The sequence below is a fragment of the Triturus cristatus genome, chromosome 7 (assembly GCF_964204655.1).
Source record: "Triturus cristatus chromosome 7, aTriCri1.1, whole genome shotgun sequence".
Taxonomy (NCBI): Eukaryota; Metazoa; Chordata; class Amphibia; order Caudata; family Salamandridae; genus Triturus; species Triturus cristatus.
In genome coordinates, this window is record NC_140590.1 from 1,536,497,687 (window position 1) to 1,536,521,343 (window position 23,657).

Consider the following 23,657-nt stretch of genomic DNA (forward strand, 5'->3'; position numbering starts at 1 on the left):
TTGTGAAATGGATGTCTTCAATTAAAAAGACATTTAAGATCACTCTTAAACATAATCTTACAGTTTACCACAGAGGCAAGGATTTTGTGTTGGTGACCAGGTCATCCCCCCCTCACCCCCCTTAACAAACCATGGGTACAGAAGATTTGCATTGTGATATTTCTTATTAAGCCCACTAAGGAGAACTAGTATCGATATTTTGGTTTTCCTAATGTAATGTTTTCTAATTTTGTGACTGTATGCCTGATTGTTACCTTGTTTGAAAGCATAGATAGTAGTAGGTCGAATTAGTTATGGTGACAAGCCAATGATAAAAGGTGCAGGGCTTCTTGATTCATTGGTAAAAGTTAATTCCGAAGCTAAAGGTCTGATAGCTTTATTATAAATCGTTATGACAAAGGCAGTAGTCTTCACTTTTTATTTTGTGGACAGCATTTGTTAAACTTTAGAAGGCCTTTAACGGTGGATAGCCATCACACTGAGTTAGTCTGTAGACCGCTATTTTGTTACATGAAATTTCAACGGTTACCATGGTGGGCACATTTTTTTGGGTGTGTCATCCCCTGTGACAAATCCTGGGGGTGGAAGATTTTCATTGTGATAATCATTATTAGGATATTTTAGGAGGGGTTGGATTTCGTTTTGCGAATTGTAAGTTTGTAAATATTTCCAATTTTATAACTATATGCATGATGGTTGCTGGCATATGCACACATCAGTAGGCCTGTGCTAGGCCAGGTTGTGACCCACCATGATCTGGAATTTTAAAACATTGGGCCCTTGATCAGATCTAGGTGTCCAGCACACCTAAGGTTTGACCTGCACAAAAATCCTCGCTCATGTTACAAGTGTGCCAATAGGGTTGCTCTATAGTGTGCAAATGGTCTTTATAAAGAAAGCATATGAGAGCTGGGCCAAAATATACTGATGCCAGTATCCATATTATACAATGGAAAAAACTCAGAAGGCACTCCAGAGCTCCAATAATGAATAAAGATTGCAACTGTTTGCTGGAAGCAACGATGAACGGGACAGCATTTACCAATATTAGAGCTCTATTATTTTTTACATCATTGGAGGATGGTATGGTATGTCCCAAGGAAAAATAATTTAAAAATGTAATTGAGACGACCATCTGGCCAAATACGTATTTTAGTATTGGTAATGATGTACTGCTAATAAAAAATTGTAGCAGTGTTTTACATGCTATATATACACATCACTGAATTTGTTTCACTTTTAAAAGGGCCTAGATGTGGGTCAGAGGATGCTTATGATATACCCGTTTGTCAATTGTAATGCTTTGATGGGAATGTGGCAGTCAATTTCTGAACAGCTTTCTCAAATAATGAACTTTGACATAGCTTTAGCAACACAAACAATTTTGCTTGACGCCTATGGCAATATACTAAAATGATGTACTCCTTTTTTTATCTAAATGCTGTTAACTGTTGTTTGTCTGTGCATTGCTAAAGAATGGATCATCCAGGACTTACTCCAGAAGGATCAGCATTGGGCATCTCTGTGCTAAAAGGTTGAGGAAACTACTTACTGTGTATGTTTATCAATTGGCTGTCTTCTCAAGCTTGTTCTGCATGGATCTCACCTTGACATCTATTTATGAAGTATGTAACCTGTGTTATAATCTTGTAGAAATGAAAACCGATTTTTCTTCTTACTCATTAATTCAAAATGTGTGGCATTTGTTGAAGGCATTATTTTACCAGGAGTTTTCCGTGCCATGTAGATCTGCAGGGTACTGTAATGTATTCACCAAATTAGAGCTATTATTTCCAAGCCGACTTTTGTTTTTGATGGTCTCATTGTGTAAAGCATTTGACCTGGATCTCATTCCATAATCAGACAACTTGGATTGAAAGATCTCTACAATTTATCAGCATCTTTTTGAGTGTAGAACTGCAGTGCACATTACATTTCGAGAGTGCAAGGAGTCTTTTAGCTGCGAGACAGCAAATGTAAATGAACGAACAGACCAGGCCACACTGATAAATTGATTTGTGTACAAAGTTGAAAGTATTGTGATAGATCCACGCAAAGACCAGAGGACACCACAAGAACATTGTGGCTGCGGATGTTTGTTAAACATCTGCAGTTGAAGATGTTTCGTTCTTAAAATATCACGGGTCATTTTATTGGTGCATCTATGGAAAGAGATACATTTTGAAAGCTGTGCCATTTTCTCAGCAGTGGGGCTCATAAGGACTACTGGCCTTTCAGGGTCAAAGTTCGTTGTGCGTGCTATACTGATGTGACAGTGTTTGAATGCAAGTGCATACTGCAGCTTACATAGTGGTAAGATTCAAGAGCCCTGTGACTGGATCTAGATTGAAATAGTGGTGCATGTTTGGTGAGGAAAGAGGTGCATTGGGACTGCTCTATTGATGTGATAGTCCTGGGATACAATTGCTTATTCCATCATAGTGGATAGTTTAGTACATGATGCAAGTCAGGCAGAGGTATGTTCACTACATAGGTCTCACAATTGGTATATCACTGAATACTAGGCCAGGATAGAGGTGCACTCGGAATTCAGTAGATATAAAAGGGAATATCTTATTTAGTGGGACACTAGTGCATGAAAGGTCATTTTTAGTGATCTTGGGCTGTCAATAAAATGTTCTTATTTTTCAAATACTCATTTTTTTAATACATTCTTGGTCACAATGTATTATAAATTGCAATGATGCTACTAAAGACCATTGGTATGTTTTACCCTGCATCCATTTAGCACATACATATTACTTGCTGAGTTGCGATGCAAAACAAAGCCTTTTTGGTAAAGCTGGTCTTTAAAGTTGTGCGAGTGTGGCTTACAAAGAAAAATCTCAAGAGCAAGCAAAGTTCTACCACTCTGCCTGGACATTCTCTTAAACTTTTTTAATAATTCACAAAACACATGTAGTGGTATGCATGGAAATCCATGCCAGGCACATGTATGATGGTTGTAGAAATATGCTCCTTTTGCTCCTTTTTGCATGGTCAATTGGTGTACTCCGAAATTGGCAAATTAACTTGCCTATAAGTCCCTCGTATACTGTAGAACATGTATCTAGGACTAACAAGTTCAATGTCCATGGACTGCAGAACGTATTGTGCCACCCCTAAAATGATGCAAAACATGACTAGCGGCATGCCACCAGTAACCTTGCTGTGCAGGTTTGAAATGCCAACTCAAACTGTCAAAATTACCACTTTGACAGAACTAAAGCCTCCTCTTAAGTCCCCATAAGGCAGGGTGCACAGGGATACAAAAGCTGCTAGAAGACCAATTTCCTGAAAGAGCCCAGCTGACCAGTTTTAACAGGACCTGCCTTGGACCATTATGATGGTTGTTAATGTAGAGTCTTGATTCCCTAGTGCTGCTCCTGAGACCTGGAAACTTTGGCTGGAGTTAGAGTGTACTCATTCTGCCCAAACTTTACTTTATAGACTTTATTTCGGCTGTAAGCCAAAAAAGCACATGAGATAAAACATACATTAAAACCAGTTGATAGAAATATATATATATTCACTGAAAAAAACATAGGTTTCAGGCCTGATATAGTTAGAAATTAGCATTTAAAAAACCTTAGAAATTCACTGAAAAAACAATAGGTTTTAGGGGTGTTATAGTTAGCTGGACATTTCACTCGAACAAAACCATTGAAATTCCTCCGATATAGTTAGTTGTACTAACTACATCTCGCGCGCCCGCAATCCACTGCTGATGATGTCACATATTACATCATTCATGACATGGTCAGTGACATCACTGATGACATCTCAAATGACATCACTGATGACATCATCCAGAGAATGTGGTTTGGTTCGTTATTTAAATATGTATTATATATATAGCAATTTACATTGAAGAATGAGTGGATATATAAATATAAATATCTGGATGGAGGATTTAGTAGCAGTGTGATTGACTGTTTACTTGACTAATTTATAGTGTCTCACTAAAAATATTGGATAGTGACTAAACTGTGTGAATATCTGTATCACTTTGTCAGTTGTTGTGTAAACTGCTGCACTAGTTGGTTACTAGCTACGTGAAAGTCTATGTTATTTATTGATTAGTTAACTGAGTATTTGTATGGGAGAGTGAATGTGTGTGTGGTTCGGTGGGGGGTGTGTGACTGCCCAAAGATGTGTGAATAGTTGATTCAGTAGGTATATGAAGTTAAAACTACATGTTCTAACAGTTGTTTGGGTGAGTGAATATCTTTATGGGTGTGGCGATGAGCAAGTATGTCTCAATGGTACATGTCCAACAAACTAGAAAAATTAAAGCCAGTGTAGGTGTCATTTGTTGTATATAAATAAGTATACATAACACTCAGTGATTGTATGAGTGACTGTATGGATAACTGTATAGTTGTAATAGTGATTTTAAAACACACTTAGTATGAGCTATAATCTATATGAATGGATGAAGTGGTGTTTTTATAAGTGTATAGCTAAGTAAAACTAAGTATGATCCATTGTTTGCGTAAGTGAGTAGGATGACTTCATAAGTGATTAGGATGTGTGCTGGTGTGTAATGTCGCTATAGATGTATAAGTATATTTGATAGTGTTCTATTGATCATTGACAGCATGTATGAGTGAATCTATAGGTAAGTGATTAGATGTGTGTATAGATCTAGGAATCACTGAGTGGGTGTTTAGAAACTTGTATTGGTGTGTCAATGGTTTTAAATCTGGCACTCTCTATTTTACAGTGAGTGATGAAAGGTTATACTAGTGTATGATGAGGTGTATCTGATTGTCACGTGGATGATGTCATCAGTGATGTCATTTGAGATGTCATCAGTGATGTCACTGACCATGTCATGAATGATGTAATATGTGACCTCATCAGCAGTGGATTGCGGGCGCGCGAGATGTAGTCAGTACAACTACTATATCGGAGGAATTTCAATGGTTTTGTTCGAGTGAAATGTCCAGCGAACTATAACACCCCTAAAACCTATTGTTTTTTCAGTGAGTTTCTAAGGTTTTTTAAATGCTAATTACTAACTATATCAGGCCTGAAACCTATGGTTTTTTCAGTGAATTTCAAAGGTTTTGTAAATGACAATTTTTAATGTATTAATTGTTATACTGATTTTTGTTGATACTGATTTACTACATTGTTTAAACTGTTTATTTTTAGATATATATATTTTTTTAATTACATTATACATTACAATACAAAATATACTTTCTCAAAATGAATTACTTTAGTTTAAATACTTTGCAAATAGGCAATAGACTTTTAAGTACAGTAGTTACAGTTGTTGCAATGGGCAACACAATTTCAAACACAAAGCAACATTAAGCTCAATGTGAGTTTCTAGTCAAATGCAATTAGTTACTTCATGGATTACTTTTCTAACCACAGGACTGGATGCTAGATTCAGTCCTTAGACATTGCCTGTAAACAGTTGAGTAAAAGCGTTTTGGTTACAGTAGTGATTTTTAACGATTATTATTGTATTTTAAAAGTTGACACTTAGAAACTTTTTCCCATAGAATCACCAATGTTATCCTATGGCAGAAAATTCACTCAGCAGGTAAGTAGTGTTATCGTTACTTTTTCTTAGTGGTGGATCCTGGATCCAGCACAGGTGAATCTCCTGTAAACAGTTGAAAGAATGTGTTTAAGTCATACAGACAATTTTTTAGGAATATTTTTAGTTTGTGAAAATAGACACTTAGAAACTTTTCTACTTAAAAGCAGACAATGGATTCCTATGGAAGAAAATACAAGTTACTGTTAAGTATGCTTCCAATTACTTTTCAGGGTCAATGCTGGGCTAAAAGATGCAGCCCTGGGTTCTCTCCTGATAACAGGTGAGTAAATCGCAATTCGTAGTTCGGCTGATTTTAGAGGAATATTTGTACGTTTCAAAAATGGACACTTAGAAACTTTTCTGCTGAAAACCACACAATGAATTCCTATGGAAGGAAATACAAGTTACTGGTAAGTACACGTAGAATTATTTTTCAGGGTCAGTGCTGGACTAAAAGATGCAGCTCTCTGTTCTCTCGTGATAACAGGTGAGTAAATCGTAATTCGTAGTTCGGCTGATTTTAGAGGAATATTTGTACAATGGTAAAGGAAGGGGGTGGGGCCTGAGGTGACGTGTGCAAACACGCCCTGTGGCACGTTTTAAGTTGGGGAATTAATTCCTCTTCAATCCTGCGGTCCCCTGGGGGCCAACTAGCCCACCAGGTACTTCCAGTATGTGTCAGGGAGCTGCGTTGCAGAGCGGTGGTCAGAGGCGACGCCCCTTTTTACAACACTCTGCAACGCAGCTCCGCAAAGCAGTTTGCAATGGCAGGGTGGGTGCCGCGAGGCTCCCGCCCTGCCATTGCAAACAGCAGTGTCCCGGGGGTGGGCACCCCGGGACACTGCAGGAGCCGGCCCTGTAGGGGTGGCGGTCCCCAGGGCCATCATTAGCCCCCCTCCCACTTAATTTAAAGCCCGGGGGGGGTTTGAGCCCCCCACACAGGGTTTTTTATTAAAAGAAAAGAAACAAGCCCCGGGGGGTGGTGGTCCCCGGGGCTGCGGGGGGGGGGCCATGAGCTCCCCGCATACATTGAAATAAAGCCCCGAGGGTGGCGGTCCCCGGGGCAGTGTGGGGGGAATTGGGACCCCCCACACTTTTTTTTTTAAATTATGCCCCCGGGATTTGGCCCCCGGGGGCAAATTAGAATTTTCAGCGCAGGAGCCCGCGCTGAATTTTTAAAAAAAATTTTGGCCGAAATTCTTCTTTTGGCCCTGGGGGTCCTTGTGGGACTCCCTGAGCAGGCCTAGTGAGTCGGGGTGTTTCTACCCTGCCCCCTTGTCGCGTTTTTCGCATTTGCTTTTTAGCTTTCTTGTGCCTCGGTTCTACCGAGGCACAAGATGGCTGCCAACACTTACTGATCTGGAGTGTTGACAGCCAATTTAGAATACAGCTCGTGCATGGCAGGGTGCGCGCTGGGTGCGGGGTCGGTGCACGGATCCTCCGAGGCCATAGATATATCTATCTTTTTAACTCTAATTTTCTCAGGAACTACTGAACAGATTTACACCATTTAAGCAAAAGGCACGAGTCTGAACTGAGGACTACGTCTTTGCCAAATTTGGTGTAATTCCGTTCAGCAGCTCGGGCTGTTGCTGCGTCAACAGGTCCTACCCCCCTTTTTTCTCGGGCCCCGCTTGACGAATCACCGTGAAATTTTCAGGATAGGAGCGGACCGGAGCTGGCCAAAAGTTTGGAAAATTTTGCGAAGATTCGTCAATCGGCGCCAACGTTATTCCAAATAGAATGTTGCGGATTTCCTATGGAAAATAGGTCCTAACTATATCTATCTACTGGCGACCGCCAGTAGGTAATATATATATATTCACTGAAAAAACCATAGGTTTCGGGGGCGTTGTAGTTAGCTGGACATTTCCCTCGTACAAAACCCTAGAAATTCCCCTGTTATAGTTAGTTCAGCTAACTATAACTCGCGCCCCCGCAATGCACTGCTGATGACGTCACATATTACATCACTCATGACATGGTCAGTGACATCACTGATGACATCACTGATGACATCACTGATGACGTCATCCAGTGAGTGTGTGTTTCTGTAAATTTTAAATATGTTTAATATATATATAGGGAAAAACCTATGGAAGAATGAGTGGGTGTACAAGTGTGTGAATGGATGATTTAGTAGGTGCGTGACTGACTCTATAAGTGAGTCATTAAATGTATCTTACTGCAGACTAGTGACTAAACTGTGTGAATGTCTGTATCTGTCTGTCTGTTGGTGTATAAGCGGCTGCATGATTTTGTGAATAGCTATATGAGTGTCTATATGGGTTATTGATTTGTTGTCTGAGTATCTGTATAGGTGCCTGAGTGTTTGTGTGGGTGGGGTGTGTGTGACTCTGTGCATACATGTGTAAGTGGGTGATTCTATGGGTGCATGGTTTTAAGAGTGCATCTGTGATGGACTGTATGGTTGGGTTAGTGTATGTATGGGTGTGTTAGTGATTTAATGTATATCTCAGTGGTACATGTGTGAGTAACTACATATGTGAAAGGCAGTATATATGTGTGTAAGAGTATATAAGTGGGTATATGTGAGTGTGTGAGTGTGAGAGTGGCTGTATGGATGAGTGTGTGCTTGTATCAGTGATTGTATAAGAGCGTAAGAATGTGGTACTATTTTTATGAGTAAGTGAACTTGTGTGTGTATAACTGCATAGGTGAGTAAATGGGAGTGTGATTAATTATTTGCATGACTGACTAGGTGTGAGAGTACCTCTATGGATGATTGGTGGTGTGGGAGTGTCTATGTAGGTGTATAAATGCATATGATAGTCCCGTACTTAGTGACTGTAAGTATGGGTGACTGTACAGGTGAGTGAGTGGATGTGTGTGTAGATCTAAGAGTCAATGAGTGGGTATGTAGTTATTGGTATTGGAGTATCTATGGTTTTGAGAATGGACGTCTGAAATTTTGATTGGGTTTATCAAAGGGTGTGAGAAGATGAACTAATTTATCACATGGATGACGTCATCAGTGATGTCATCAGTGATGTCACTGACCATGTCATGAGTGATGTAATATGTGACATCATCAGCAGTGCATTGCGGGGGCGCGAGTTATAGTTAGCTGAACTAACTATAACAGGGGAATTTCTAGGGTTTTGTACGAGGGAAATGTCCAGCTAACTATAACGCCCCTGAAACCTATGTTTTTTTCAGTGAATTTCTAAGGTTTTTTAAATGCCAATCTCTAACTATAACGCCCCTGAAACCTTTGGTTTTTTTCAGTGAATTTCAAAGGTTTTTTAAATGCCAATTCCTAACTATAACGTGCATGAAACCTATGTTATTTTCAGTGAATTTCAAAGGTTTTTTAAATGCTAATTCCTATCTATAACTTATCTCTGAAGATATCATGTTTAATGATTTTGATTGGATTTCTATATGTTTCAAATTCAGTGTGTCATTTCATTAATTACATTTTTGTTAAAATACTTTTTTATCACCATTTTTAAATGTATTTTTTCAATTCTTTTAAAAATTAAAAAATATTTGAACCTAATGGGTTTTTCAAACATATTTTTTTATATTTTTCAAAATATTTTTTTAACTATATGTGCAAAACTTTATTTTATATTTTTTTTTTTCCATGTTTTTGGATCCGCGAACCCACCGCGGGAGGATCCGTGCATCCAACGCGATAGGATGTGCGCACCATGCGCGCATTTCGCCGCTTTTTTTTTTTAAAAAGGGGGGCCCCAGGGGGTCCTTCTGGGACCCCCTAAGCACCTCTAGAGGGTCAGAGTATTTCCACTCTACCCCCTTTATATGTTTTACACACTTATTCCCCTTGCATCTTCAGCCTCGCTTCTACCGAGGCAGAAAATGGCCGCCAACAGTTCCTGGTTTCGAATGTAGAGAGACGCTCTACAGCCAATTAGCATTCAGCGCGCGATCGGGAGGGTGCGCGCTCGGTTTGGGGAGGGTTCGCGTACGGTGCGGGTACGGTCCGCGGATCCTCCGCGGCCATAGATATCACTAACTTTTTTACCCTAATTTTCTCAGGAACTACTGAACAGATTCACACCAAATATGCAAAAGGCAGGAGTCCGAACTGAGGGGCCCTCCTTTTTTTTCTTGGCCCCCGCTTGACGAATCACCACGAAACTCTCAGGGTAGGAGCGGGGCAGAGCTGGCCAAAAGTTTGGAGAACTTCGCGAGGATTCGTCAACCGGCGCCAAAGATATACCCAATAGAATGTTGCGGATTTCCTATGGAAAATAGGTCCTAATTATAACTATCTACTGGCGACTGCCAGTAGATAATATACATACATATACACATATTACTCCCTCTCTGAGGGTGAGTGGTAGTATTCCTCTGCTGTTTGCCTCACAGAACACCTCTAGCAGAGGCTCTGCCATTTGCGCTACATAAGCCTGGAAAAAGTCCACGGGGAAGTAGTCACCTCCCAGCGCTTTTTCTCTAATCATCTTTTCCAGTGCCTCTTTCAGTTCTCCTAGAGTGACTTCTACCTGCATCTCATCCCTGAGTGGCACTGGGAGTTCCACCTGATCCAGGTATCGTCCCACCTCTGTGATATCCCACCTCTGTGATATCTTCCTCATAATACACCCTATTTAACTTTTTAGTGAATGTGTAATTAAGAGGTCTTGAATTACTGCAGACATGGCTGTTCCTATTACGTGGATGTGGTGGAAGCATGCACTGCTGCTGCCCATGCTGTAGCCACTTGGTGCTTATGTCGGGTAGCTTACACTACTGTTGCTTTTTGTCCTGTGCGTGTTTTATGATGAAAACATGTACTGCTGCTTACTGTGCAGTTTGAAGCTTGGTGGAAGAGGTGTGGCGCCGCGGCCAGGGCGACTAACTCCGGAATCTGGGGATCACGGTTCGATCCCCGGCGCCATCGGCAGATTAGCCCAGCACCATGTGACTCTGGGCAATAGCTTGCTTAATCTTCCCAACGGCCCCCAGCGCCTAGAGACCCTTACGGGTGATTGTTCGCACTTTACAAATGTGGATTATTATTATTATTATAAGGATGTGGAAGAAAGTGCATTTCTGCTCCTTGTGCTCTAAAGTCTTCTTGTATGCGGAAGATGCCTCAACTGCTGCTGATAGTAATTGTTGTGCCCTGTGTGAGTTGGTGTCAGGTGAGGTAGGGATGCTGCACGTAATATTTAAAGCAGTACCTACTCCTTGGATGTGTGGGGAAACTTTCACTGCTCCTGCCTGTAAAGTTACATTTCTTTCTGAAGGCAGCTTGTGTGCCTGCTGCCCATGTTGTATCTGTTGTTAAGGTAAACGGGTCTTGCACTGCAGCTGACCGAAACTGACATGATATGTTAATATATAGAAACGAGAAGTTAATTTAAAATGTAAAACCTCTATTTAAGGACATTTATATTTCCGGTAAAGGTCTAGCTGATATTTGATGCAGATATTTGAAGGTCTCCTTCCTGGTAATATTTGTCATTTTATTCGATGTTATAATTTACTGTTTGATGGAGTGCACATTCTTGCTTTTGTGTGGGCCATACTAGGGCTTGTAAAGAGACACTGCATGATCTATTTTCATATCCTACAATGAGTTTACTGTCTTAAGGCAAATGTCTCCAGGTTAATACACACTTGCACATATATTGTTTAAATATTAAGCTATATTCGGTCTAAAATTATTTTTTAAAACAGTTATTTAACTATTTGTTTACAAATAATCAATTAAATTAAACTGTTAGTACAAAAATTAATAAAATTACATAAGTTTAATTAAAATATACAAAATAATTAAACATATAAATGTTTCTCATAAAGTAAATTAATACATTTTATGATTTGATGTCTAGGTAAAAAATATGTTAAGTTAAGTTTAATTTCTATTGTACTTTAAAATGTACAAAAATATTTTTTACATCATTTTTAAATGTCATTATTTTCCCCCATACTTTACCTTACAGAGATATCCAACCTGGTGGCAGCGGCCTCCATGTACATGTGAAAAGTTACTAGTAGTAACCTTACACTCCTAAATTCTGTCCTAGCAGGGCTTCACCCAAGGTTGTGAGACGGTAGAGAAGTGTAAGTCAGCACTTTGTAAATTTACACTCTGAAATGGTTAATAGCAGAAAAGTGAAAAAAATAATTCAGTTCTAAGCTTACACACGAATGAATCTACATGTGTAAATGTTCCTTTAGGGATAGGCCATTGATTATTTATTCCAGGTTATTATGTGTTAAATATGCGGAAAGTCAGTTTGCCTTATGGCTACAGCATACAAGCAAACACAAGGAGATGATGAACGGAGCGCTGAAACTTTTCAGACACTCCCACCCAGTCGCAGATCTGGGTTAAATCCATCATCATTCTTTAGCTCACTTCGCCACCTCAGTTCAGATCCAGCTATATGCAAATCACTCTTGACCCTGTGCCTCATGTGAACAGTCCAGCCCGAACTGCCAAGCCAGGTCTTCCCTGAACTGGAAACAAGCATCCTGGGACCGGTTTCTGGGTAACACCCTTCATCAGCCATAAAAGCTTAATTTGGCATGCTTTGGCTACTCTTAAAACTCTTTTTATATCTTGTGGAGGAATGACATACTCTCCGAAGGGACTACCTCCTTCCTTCAAACAACAAATTACAGCATTGTGATACCACCTATAATACAGTGGAATCCCTGCCTCCATCCGCATCAATGTCCCATCAAACCTTGTGATGTAATAATCATGTGGCAATATTTGATGCCCAATTTGTACTTGGTCTAGTGGGAAGGAAGGACGTCCCTGTGAAAGTGGTAGTGTCTGACCACCTCAAAGCTGTTGGTAGCCCTGAGCCCACTTTCACCTCAAAGTACCATTGTTAGCCCTAAAATTCCTTTACATGCGGTGCAAAAACATGCCTGTCGACAGGTGTAGTGGCAGATACTGCATTAATAATGCCTTGAGATACCTGAGCCTAGTGGGCCTGTGCAGTTGACCTCCAGGTCATTTCCTGGCTCCAAAAGTTTTCCCCCAGAAATGGGTTCTGACTAGGAACCCTGTTGGGTATATGCTATTGTCCGTCAATGCCCACCCATTCTACCTTCAGGGTCAATATGACCGGATTTGGTAAACTGTGGCTCTGCCAAGGCCTAAATGAAGCTCTTCTTAACTAGGAAGTAATTCTTCACAGACAGATAATGTTCTTCTGAATTTTGTATTGCTCAGAAGGCAGTTGTTTATCACAAGTCTATCACATTTTATTTCGGTCTATTGTCATGTTAGAACCTTAAATGATTGGCTTTGGTCACGCTGTTCTAGATAGATGAATTAAGATGGAATTTTATGATTTGTAGGACTACTGGAAACCGCATTATAGACACTGTCATGTATGATTGTTTTCAGCGGCTGCTTTGATTAATCACCTTGTTTTCTGCTTGATGTTCTAAATAAAGATCGCAGGAAGGCAGGACATTTCTTTTTCCTGGTTTTCCATGTCTGGTTTTTTTCTGTATTACTATTCCTTGATGTTATATCCATTTTACCTGCTCCTGGCAGTTTTCTTGTCCAAGTCAGCCCATGTTGGTTATTAAAACATGAAACAATGTTTTTTTCTTGGCACCCAGAAATACGAGCATTAGGGAAAAAGTAATCTGTGAAGTTCAAGTATTGCTTTCCATTGAGTTAGCATCTCAGGCAGGCATCAGCAAAAAAGATAACTCCATGGTAAATAATTTTATGACACAGTGGTTAGCCTCTCAATATATGTCTAACATGTATGGATTACGTTTTTGGATACACGTGCATTGATTGGAGTTGTTACTTTTCCTGTTGCATTTCTAGTTAATTAATATAAAACCAGACACCCACAAAGTATTTTGTGTTCACATTTCACTTAGAAAGAATGCATCAATTTTCTTGAATTCAAGTACACATATTTTCAGCCCAAATCGACATGCCTTGTGCATTCTACTAGCCTTCACCAAAAGATCCGGTATAGTTCTTTTGTGTTTATGGGTGTTGTTGGGTGCTACTTGAGTGTTAATGACGGATTGCGTGTGTTGATAGGGAAAGGTATCATGGAGGTTCTAGAGCAGGAGCCTTCAACTAGTCCATCGTGAGCTACCAGTAGCTCGTAGACTGCTTCAAAGTAGCTTGCAGACTTGAGTTAATTTTTAAATAAGCACAGGGTCACATTTTCTTTTTAAAGTTAAGGGCAGGAGTGTAGCTCAGTCAGTAAGATCTGGGGAGGTGTGAGCTTCAGATCAGGCTGGCATATAAGGTTTAAATACATTTTACAACCAGCTTGGTGCATGAGAGGGGCTAAAGGGGCAATGGAAAGGGAGACAAATGCGGATTGGTAGGAGTACAAAGTGAGAGAGAATATTTTGTAAAATAACCTACATTGTTGAAGACTTTTAAAACAGAGAGTGGGAGGGTGTTTTTGTCTGTGTGTAGGTAAATATGTCTGTTAAAATCCAACACACATCTCCCATACCCTACTGAAAGCACCAGTAACCAACTATTTAGGAGATAATACATTCATTAGGGTGGTGTTACACCCCAAACACCCCCTGAAGCTACACCACTGGTTAAGGGGAGGTGGTGTTTATTTTACATTATCATCATCAGGCTGAAGATAGCAAGTCCTGACAATGAGCAGTGCTCTGTCAGATTTACGACCTAGGCTGGGGCACAGAGGTGAACAACTGACCAGTGAGGTATTTAACAATTAAATAAAAATCATTGTCAACTCAATATTGGAGTTTGAGAACAACAATGTTTTTGAATGCTTTTACATGGGAGGAAAATAAACTGAAAAGTTACCTTAATGATTAATTTAACACTTTATTATAATGTTCTCCCATTTCAAAGTGTGGAACTTACAAACATCAGACCTCTTGCTCCCATTAGCAAGTAGACAATGTGCCATATTTGTTACTGAAAAATGCAGTAATTTTTTTTAAATGGGCATAATTTAAAGTGAAGAAAAATATTGCTATGAAACATTAAGGGCTTGATTTAGATCTTGGTGGATGGGCGACCTCGTCACAGCGGTGACTGATATCCTGTCCACCGAAATATAAATCCCATAGGATATAATGGGATTTACATTTTGCAGACGAGATATCCGTCACTGTTGTGACGGAGTTACCCATTGGCCAAGATCTAAATCAGACCCTCACTCTTAACATCTTCTCTACTTTCCATTAAAGCCAATTATGTCTTAATGTTTTATAATGCATGATTTTTCACTTTAAATAACCCCCATTTAAACAAACTGTATTTTTCAGTTATAAATATGGCACCATCTCTGCAACCCACTACGTGCAAGATGCCTGCTGTTTGTAAATATGACACTTGAAAATGGGAGAAAATGTAATTGATAGGTTTTTATGGAATCTATATAAACATAAAGTTAACTCTTCAGTTTAGTTGTCTCTTATTTCAAAGTGTTGCCTTTACACACAGCAGGCATGTTGCACCCAGTGGCTGGTAGACAGGTTGGCATATTTATAACTGAAAAAGGCAGCCATTATTTTACATGGGAAAAATGTAAAGTGCCATTTTTTTTCTATATTATGAATATTTTTGCAGTACAGTTTATTTCACCTTAAATTTCTCCCATTTAAAAAACAAATGGGTGTATATTTGCTTTATACATGTTACAGTTCCACATATGGTGAAAGGGATGTTCTGTGCTACAAGTACATACAACACAGGCTCTAAGTCACCCATACACATATAACCCATTTATACAGATGTATGACGGAACAATGCATGCCTTTACCATGCAATCTTTGGCACGCAATGCCTTTACTACTCATTGCCTTTACCACATAAGTCCGTACCTCGGATATGCCTTTTCCATGCATGCCTTTACAATGAAATGGTCAGTATATATCAGGTAAGTGAAACATACATACATACATACATACATATATTTATCCTACTGGCGGTCACCAGTAGGTATTTATAGTTAGGACAATGTTTCCATAGGAAAAGCAATTTTTTGACTTGCCTATATCTTTGGCGCTGGTTGATGAATCTTAACAAAATTTTCCCCACAAAAGTGTACCGGCCATTCTAGTTGTGTATGGAAAGTTTCAGGGTGTTCCGTCTAGCCCTGGGCCCCCGCCAGGTCATTAAAGCATATTTTTAAAAACATTCTCTGGGGCTAAAGAAATACTAATGGGAGACCCTGCGGGACGGCCACCTCCCTGGGGTCCTTATTAAAGAATGGGAGGGTGGCCACCACCTCTTGGGGTCCAGCCCATTCTGTTTGAAGGAGGCCATTTATGAACCTGGGGACCGCCAACCCCCAGGGCCGGCTTCTGCTATCTCCTGAGGGGCCCATGCTTGGGAGATAGCTGTTTGCTTTTGCTTCCTTCAAGCTAGAGCAAACACTAACTCCGCTCCCAGCAAGCGGGTCAAACTGCTCCTGCTTGCTGAGAGCAGAGTTTTCATCGGTTTCCCTGACACCTATCATGAGGGCAGGGAACATGGAAAAATTGCTCCAACATGCAGGGGGCTGCATTTCTAGCAACTCCCTTTGTGCAGTAGCCATGCCGGCTGTCGCAGAAGGTGGGGAACCAGCTGGGACCGCAGGGCATTGAGGCTCCCCTGTGGTCCCCAACGATGCACACTGGGTGCCTTAGGTGGGGCCAGGGCACCACTGGGAGACGTGGCAGGGCCCCCGAGGATGTGGTCCCCGGGGCTTAAATCCGACCATGCAGCTCCCCTCCCCCATTGAATTTTGGCCCCGATGTATATGTTCCCCTGGGCTGAAATCAGCCCGGGGAGCTGCGTGCCCCCCCTCCTCATTGCAGAGGAGGGTAAAACAGATGGCAGAGACCAAGCAGTAAAGGCTAAATGGAGAACAGAAAAATGAGCAGAAAAGACAAAACCGAAGAGTAGAAAAACTAGCAGAAAAGGGCATAGCCGGGTCTAACAGGCAAAGCAGAGGGCAGAAAAATGAGCAGAATGAGAAGACATAGCCAGAAAAATGAGCAGAAAAGGCAAGAAAAGCAGGAAAGGCAAAATGGAGGTCAGAAACGAGCTGGGAAGGCAAAACAGAAAGCAGAAAAATTAGCAGAAAAAGGCAAAACAGACAAATGAGCAGGAAAGCAAAACAGAACATAAGAGGGCAAAACAGAGGGCAGAAAAACTAGCAGTGAAGGCAAAATGAAGCGCATGCACCCACTCACAGACCCACTCGGAGACTCATGCACTCACTCACACACTCATGGAGGCACTCGCAAACCCACTCAGACACTCTGACACCCACTCACAGACCCAGTCAGACACTCACGCTCCCACTCAGACGTCCATTCCGGCACTCAATCCCCCACTCACAGACCTCCTTAGACACTCACACACCCACTGACAAAGCCACTGAGACACTCATCCACTTACTCTCAAAGGTTAGAGGTACAATAAGGAAATACAATTTAAAAAAATTAGAAATTCACTGAAAGAACCAAAGTTTACAAGGTTGTTATAGTTCGCAAATAACATTAAAAAAACTTAGAAATTCACAAAACAACAAAATCATAGGTTAGAGGTGCATTATAATTAGGAAATAGAATGAAAAACAATAGAAATTGATTGAAAAAAACAAAGGTTACAGGGTCATTCTAGTTAGGCTCAGATTTCACTCATACAAAATAATGAAATTCAGCAGTTAGTTACCTGAGCTAACTAGAACTTACACCCCTAAAATGCACTGCTTACGACCTCACATATTCGATCACTCATGACATGGTCAGTGACATCACTGAAAACATCTCAAATGACATTACTGATTACATCATCCAGTGAGTGTTTTGTAAAAGCTTTTTTTACTTAAAGATCTATACTAAGCTACTACATAATTTAAATTAGTATACTTTCTGTAGTACTAATTATTGATACTTTTTCTAACATGTTATCTGAGTGGCTATGTGACTGTATGAGTGTGTGAGTGGGTGTCTTAGTGACAGTATGGGTGTGTGAGTGCATGAGTGTGAGTGGTTGTATGGATCTGTTAGTGGGTGCATGAGTGGCTTTGCTGCTTTCTCAGTGGGTGTGTGTGTGGCACTATTGGTCTGTGAATGGGTGTGTGAGTGGTTTTCTGGGTGTAAGTATTTTCTAAGAGTTTATGATTGTTAAACATATATACTAAGCTACTACAAAAGTTAAATTAGTACACTAGGTGTACAATTGTTTTGGGAATCAGGCATTGCTCTGTATCTTAAAACATTATGGAAATTACTATTATGTATTGAATGTGAATGTTTATACATTGGGTATTTTTTAAGTATTCTATCTGGCCTGAAATGTAATTAGGAAATCAAGATGGCGCAGACATTTGTGTCATACATTTTAGATGGAATATATTTGTATGGCAATGCCTTGGGAAGGGGTTTGCTGTAGTTGAAAAACTGAATGTGCATTATTGGGGATATATGAATATATGTATGTATGTATGTATGTATATATATATATATATATATGTGTATATGTATGTGTATATATATATATATATATATATATTTTATATATATATATATTTTTTTTTGTCGATTTGAATATTGTATTGAAAACATATGAGACCAGTTGAAGGCGTGAGCTGAAACATGTCAGCCATACTCTTTTGATTCTTTTGCACTTTGAATTATTTATTTGGGCATTCACTTAACAAATTGGAGAAAATAATCTACCTAGCTGTGGATGAGTTTTGTGCTGTGCCACCGTGTCGGTGGTCTGTGGAAAGGATATATAGAATATGGCAAAATAAATATTTCAAAGTGCAAAACAATCAAAAGTTGGTCACCAGTAGGTATAGTTATGACAATGTTTCTATAGAAAAAGCATTTTTTTGACTTGCCTATTTCTTTGGCGCTGTTTGAAGTATCTTCACAAATTTTTCCCAAGCAAGTGTCACAGCGAGTCTTGTTGTGCATGGAAAGTTTTCAGGGTGATCTGTTAAGCGGGGGCCAAGAAAAAGGGGGGATATGATTTCCCATAGAAGCTTTGAACATGACAGCCCAAACTGCTGCATGGAATACAACCTCTCATGCCCACTCACACACCCATACAACCACTCACATACCCATACAACCACTCACATACCCATTAACAGACCCATACAAGTACTTACACAACCACTTACTTATCCATTGAGTCACTCACACACCCTCCCACTCACTCACTCGCACAACTACTGACACACCCAGTTATTCACCCATACAACCACTCTCACACTCACTCGCACACCCTCACAATCGCTTACATACCTATTTACACATCTTTACAACCACTCACACAGCCACTCTCCCACCCCAATCTTCCATAGAGCCACTCACACAGCAACTCATGTAACCAAACACTCACTCAAACAGTCATACACTCACCCATACAGGCACTTGCATACCCACTCACCCACCATTACAGTCACTCACACAGCCATTCACTCGCCCTCCCATACAACCACTTGCACATCCACCCACTCACCAATACAGCCACTCACACAGCCACTAAGTCACCCATACAGCTACTCACACACTCACTGACATGCCTGTACAGTCACTTAGACATCCACTCACACACGGATACACACAGCCCCGGGGACCGCCACATCCCCGGGGCTATATTGATAAAGAAAAATGCTTGGAGGGGGCTCCTGCATTCCCACAGAGCCAGGGGGTCGCCACTTCCCCAGGGCTTTATTTAAAAATAAAGTGTGGGGACCACCACCTCCCCAGGGCTTAAATACTGTTAGAGGGGTGCCGCCACCCAGGGCCGGCGCCAGCAATGTCCTGGGGTTCTAGCCCATGTAAGCAATTCCACACAGATCTTTAAGTCGACTGGGTAATACCTAGTCAAACATGTTCAAAGAAGAATGTGATAACCTACCCACTATTTAAATACATCATAGTAACATGTGTTTCTCTGAGTGGGGGGGGAGAGACAGTGAGGCTGGCTATGAAGTTTCTGACTGATCATATCATGTAATTCTTACAATGTCCTTTATATTGCCCTGTGTTATTTGTACAAGCTGAGAGTAAGGATCCTGCATGAAGTGTGCGTTTGAACTGCATTTGTGAGGCTAGTGCTCTTGCACTTGCTAGGCCTTTAGGGAGTGTTGCAGTATTGTTTTAGATAGGTGTATTTTTCTTAATGGATACGGAGGAGTCTCTGGATTCCTGCCCTGAACAAAAGCAGATAAGATGCGGCAGACAGCTCAAACCTTTGTATTCTCTCTTAATTTGCTAATTAAAGCAGTGTGCCTTGGCTCTTCTGCTACTGCCTGCCACTGACACATCCGCCGGCACAAATTCACAGACTCAGTAGCAGGACAATCTGTGGCTCAAAAAAGTAGAATGAAGCTTACATGTTACTATTTTATCATGCCTCTGCTTTGCTAATGGTTACTTTTGGAAATTGATTAACTGCATATTAAATGTTTGCAGTGTAGTTGTATTTGTTTCAACTTATTTCAGGATTGAGTTTGGTGAATAAGCGCAAAAACCTGCAATCAAAACATACACTACAATGCTCTATTGCCATGATCCAGTGTAATTGTGACTAAGCAGCAGTCACTATTTGTTTTCATTAAAATTAGAATGCATCCTGTTTTTCTTACACTTTCCCTTATGCTTGCTCAAAGAAATCTCAAAGCCAATTAAAACTTGTTTCACAGTTGTATCCTTTATGTTTCTTAGCTACTGGTAAGGAAAGTGGACTGCCATCTACACAGAACGAAATGCTGTGTCTCTCAGCGGATGTGGAGTAAGTATACATTTCAATTTTCACCTAAAATTTTGATTTAATTTTCTAAATTTAACCAGATTTTTCTTCAGAAGTGGACAGACAGTCACATACTATGTGTTGCTGCCCCTCTATCTAGTGGCTACCCCAAATAACCACTTGAAATTAAGCAATGAATATCAGATTATATTGATAAATTGGTGCTTTTACGTGTAATGTCTAAAGAATTAAAGACTTACTTTAGCTGCTCCACTGATATCTCTATCACCTTGGTTTCTGAACTGGCTGACGTTCACTACTGTCAGAAAGTAGGCTAGTCAACCAATGAAAGCCTTGGATTGTTCAATCAATCACTGATGTCAGACCTGAGATTTTATATTTGTTCTTATGTGTTATTTAGATTTGTAATTTTGTTTTTACAACTTACTTTCTATGTTCCTTTGCCCAATCCACTTCTTCTACCCCTTTCGCACTCTTCGGCTTCTCCCCCAGTCCTTCTTGTTAAACTTGAATCTTACATGTATGAGTTTTTGTTGCTATGTGAAGCTCTTTAATATCTGATTGTGACCAGCGCTATATCAAACCATTTAATAAATAAATACATGAATAAAACGTCTGCTGAATTACTTTGCCAAATAAATATATTTTAAGTAGATAGATAACTTGTTTTGGAATAGTTGGGATAAATATTGCGCTGCAATAAAAATAACTCTAAATGTACGTGCATCCTTTGAGGCCATGGTAGTATGTGCAGTGAAACTGAGGTTTAATTGAATAAACAAGGGCCTGGTAACCATTTATTCATCACAAAATATTCACCATTGTGGCTACATATTGCAGCAATAAAGCTTTGTATTCAACACAAAAAAGAGCGCCTGCCCAAGCATAAATTAAATCTTTATCAGTTCACGCTCGAACAGGGAAGCTTTGGCCCCCTATTAAGAATAATAGGCATCACCAACTGATGGCCCAAAAAGTTGTATCTATCAGATTACACCATTACTATGCGTACCACAGTATTAGATCTTCCAGACAACATGGCCAGTAGTCATACTTACAAGAATGGAAATAATTCAGTCATATTGCTAACATGGGGCTGTATTACACAAGCGCCCCAGGGGTACAACAGGCCTTTGTGCCTGCTTTATGCTCCCCCGGGGCACTTTGGTATTACAGATGGGACTGTGGCCCCTTTTGTAATACAGATGTGCCTGGTGCACATGTGGCACCAGCGTTATCATTAGAGAATGTTCCCTCATTTGCTTGGGTGCATGGCCATATACAAATGAGGGAATCAATTATCAATTATAATCTTTATTCGGTTCTTAAAAAGACACCATAAAAGCGCAAATACAATATATATACACAAATTAAAAACACAGCAAGTGATATTCAGTTTAAAAAGTATAAATGTTAAGATTTTCTGTACTCAGGGAGAGGGCCAGGGGATTTAAAGAGTTTAAATGTTCAAATCACGTTAGGGGCCAATGTCTCTGGTGTTCCTCAGTCTTGTTGCAATTCGAATAAAGTTTATCGTGCAAAACAGGGTATAAGCGTCCTCCGCTTCCTGTAGGAATCTCAGCGCCAGTTTTGCGTGTTTAAATTTTAGCTCTTTCAGGATTCCCACCAGGAACTTGCGTCTTGGCATCGTGTAAAATGGACACAGTAAAACAAAGTGGAGGGTATCCTGCGGAGATCTAAGATCGCAGCCGCAGGTACCCTTCTCCTCCACTGTGTGGGTAAACCCAGATGGCACTGCAAGGATGTGGTGTAACATGTTAATTCTGAAACGGGTCATGAGGTAGCGATCCTGCGCGTTGTACATGACCCTCAGATAGGGTTCCATGCCTTGCTTCGCAGTGAGGTCGTTATACGAGAGATTGGTGGGTTTATGCTTCTCTTTTTCAGCCCTTGATGTCTTCAAATGTGTAAGAAAAAGTTTTTTAACCAAGGTCTTGCTCTCCGGGGTCAGAGAGTCGGGGGATGAGAAGTATTTAGAGCAACCAATCTCTGTTAGCGACTTCTTGACAAATTTCAGCCAGGGGATTGCGTGGCCTTTGTCTCTTTTGAGGCAGTCCTCAATGATTTGTCTTGTAAGGGCCGCCTCAGGGTTGGTCCATACTTTCACCCATGCCAGGAGAGGTTTGGATTTGATTTTGTCCTCTAGAAAGGGTTCTCCTACCTCTTCGTGTATAATGTGGGCCGAAACACTCTGTGGAACTTTTAATATTCTTCGTAAGAATTTGTTTTCTTCAGTCTGAAGCGGCTGTGCTTTTTTGCCCAGGAAGCCCCACACTTCTGCCCCATAACTTACTTTCGCACAGCAGATGGATCTGTATAAGGTCAGAATTTGTTCCGGGGACCATTTCCCTAGTCTTTGCCCATACCCCATGATTGCTCCTACTGCAGCTGCCAGTTTTGTAGAGTGCTTCTCAATCAGGGGTTTAAACGATAAGTCGTGATCGAATAACACCCCCAAGTACGTAAAAGACTTGACCTGGTCTATTTTATGTGACCCGATGTTATAAGTGAAAGTTCCTTTTGTGGGTTTCCCAGATGACATAATATAGGACTTTTCCAGGTTTGTTGCCAGGTCCAGTTTGTCCATGAATTTGACAAACCCGTCAATTAGTTTTTGCAGTCCCAGCGGTGTTCTAGAGAGCAGGACCGCGTCATCGGCGTAGAGTAGTACGAGCACTGCTCGATGACCGATTTGGGGTGAGTCAGCTTTAAGCTTAAGGAGGTCCTTTTCCAATGCATTAATGTAAATAGAGAAAAGGAAGGGCGCAAGGATGCATCCCTGCCTTACTCCACTATTGCAGATGAAGGGATCGGTCTTTTTACCTTCCTGGCTGTACCTTACGCTTGCAGAGGTGTTCCGGTGGAGGTTTTGTAGAGTGTCGACTAGTGATTGGTCCGCTCCTAGTTCCTTTAGCATAGCCCAGAGCTTTCTCCTGTTTACGCGATCGAAGGCCGCTGAGAGGTCCATAAACCCCATGTGTATTGACCCCCTCCCGGCGATGGTATATTTTGCAATCAGGAGGTATAGATTTAGGCATTGGTCGGTGGTAGATCTGCCTTTCCTGAAACCGTATTGGATTTCGGAGAGGATTTGTTGCTCCTCTGCCCAGTCTTGCAATCTCAATAGGATGACTCGCCCCAGGACCTTGGCTGTCACGTCGATGAGAGAAATGGGTCGGTAACATTGGGGGTCATCACGGTTGCCTTTTTTATAGATGGGGACTATGGTCGCCGTTGACCAGGACTGGGGGAGGCCTGCCTCCACTGCCTCGTTTAGCACCCTCGTAAGTAACGGAGCCCATAGTTCAGGTCTACTTAGGAATAGGTCTGGTGGAATTCCGTCCGGGCCCGACGCTTTATTTT

General features: G+C 40.8%; 1 protein-coding gene across 3 annotated transcripts in view; it reads left to right on the forward strand.

Moving 5' to 3' along the window:
* The window catches only part of SLC13A3 (solute carrier family 13 member 3), a 269,140-nt gene that overhangs the window by 138,552 nt on the left and 106,931 nt on the right, over window positions 1–23,657 (forward strand). For all 3 annotated transcript variants that reach the window (XM_085619309.1, XM_085619310.1, XM_085619311.1), the window contains one exon: window positions 20,228–20,294. In XM_085619309.1, the coding sequence (XP_085475435.1) occupies window positions 20,228–20,294 (67 nt within the window). The remainder of the gene's footprint in view (window positions 1–20,227; window positions 20,295–23,657) is intronic.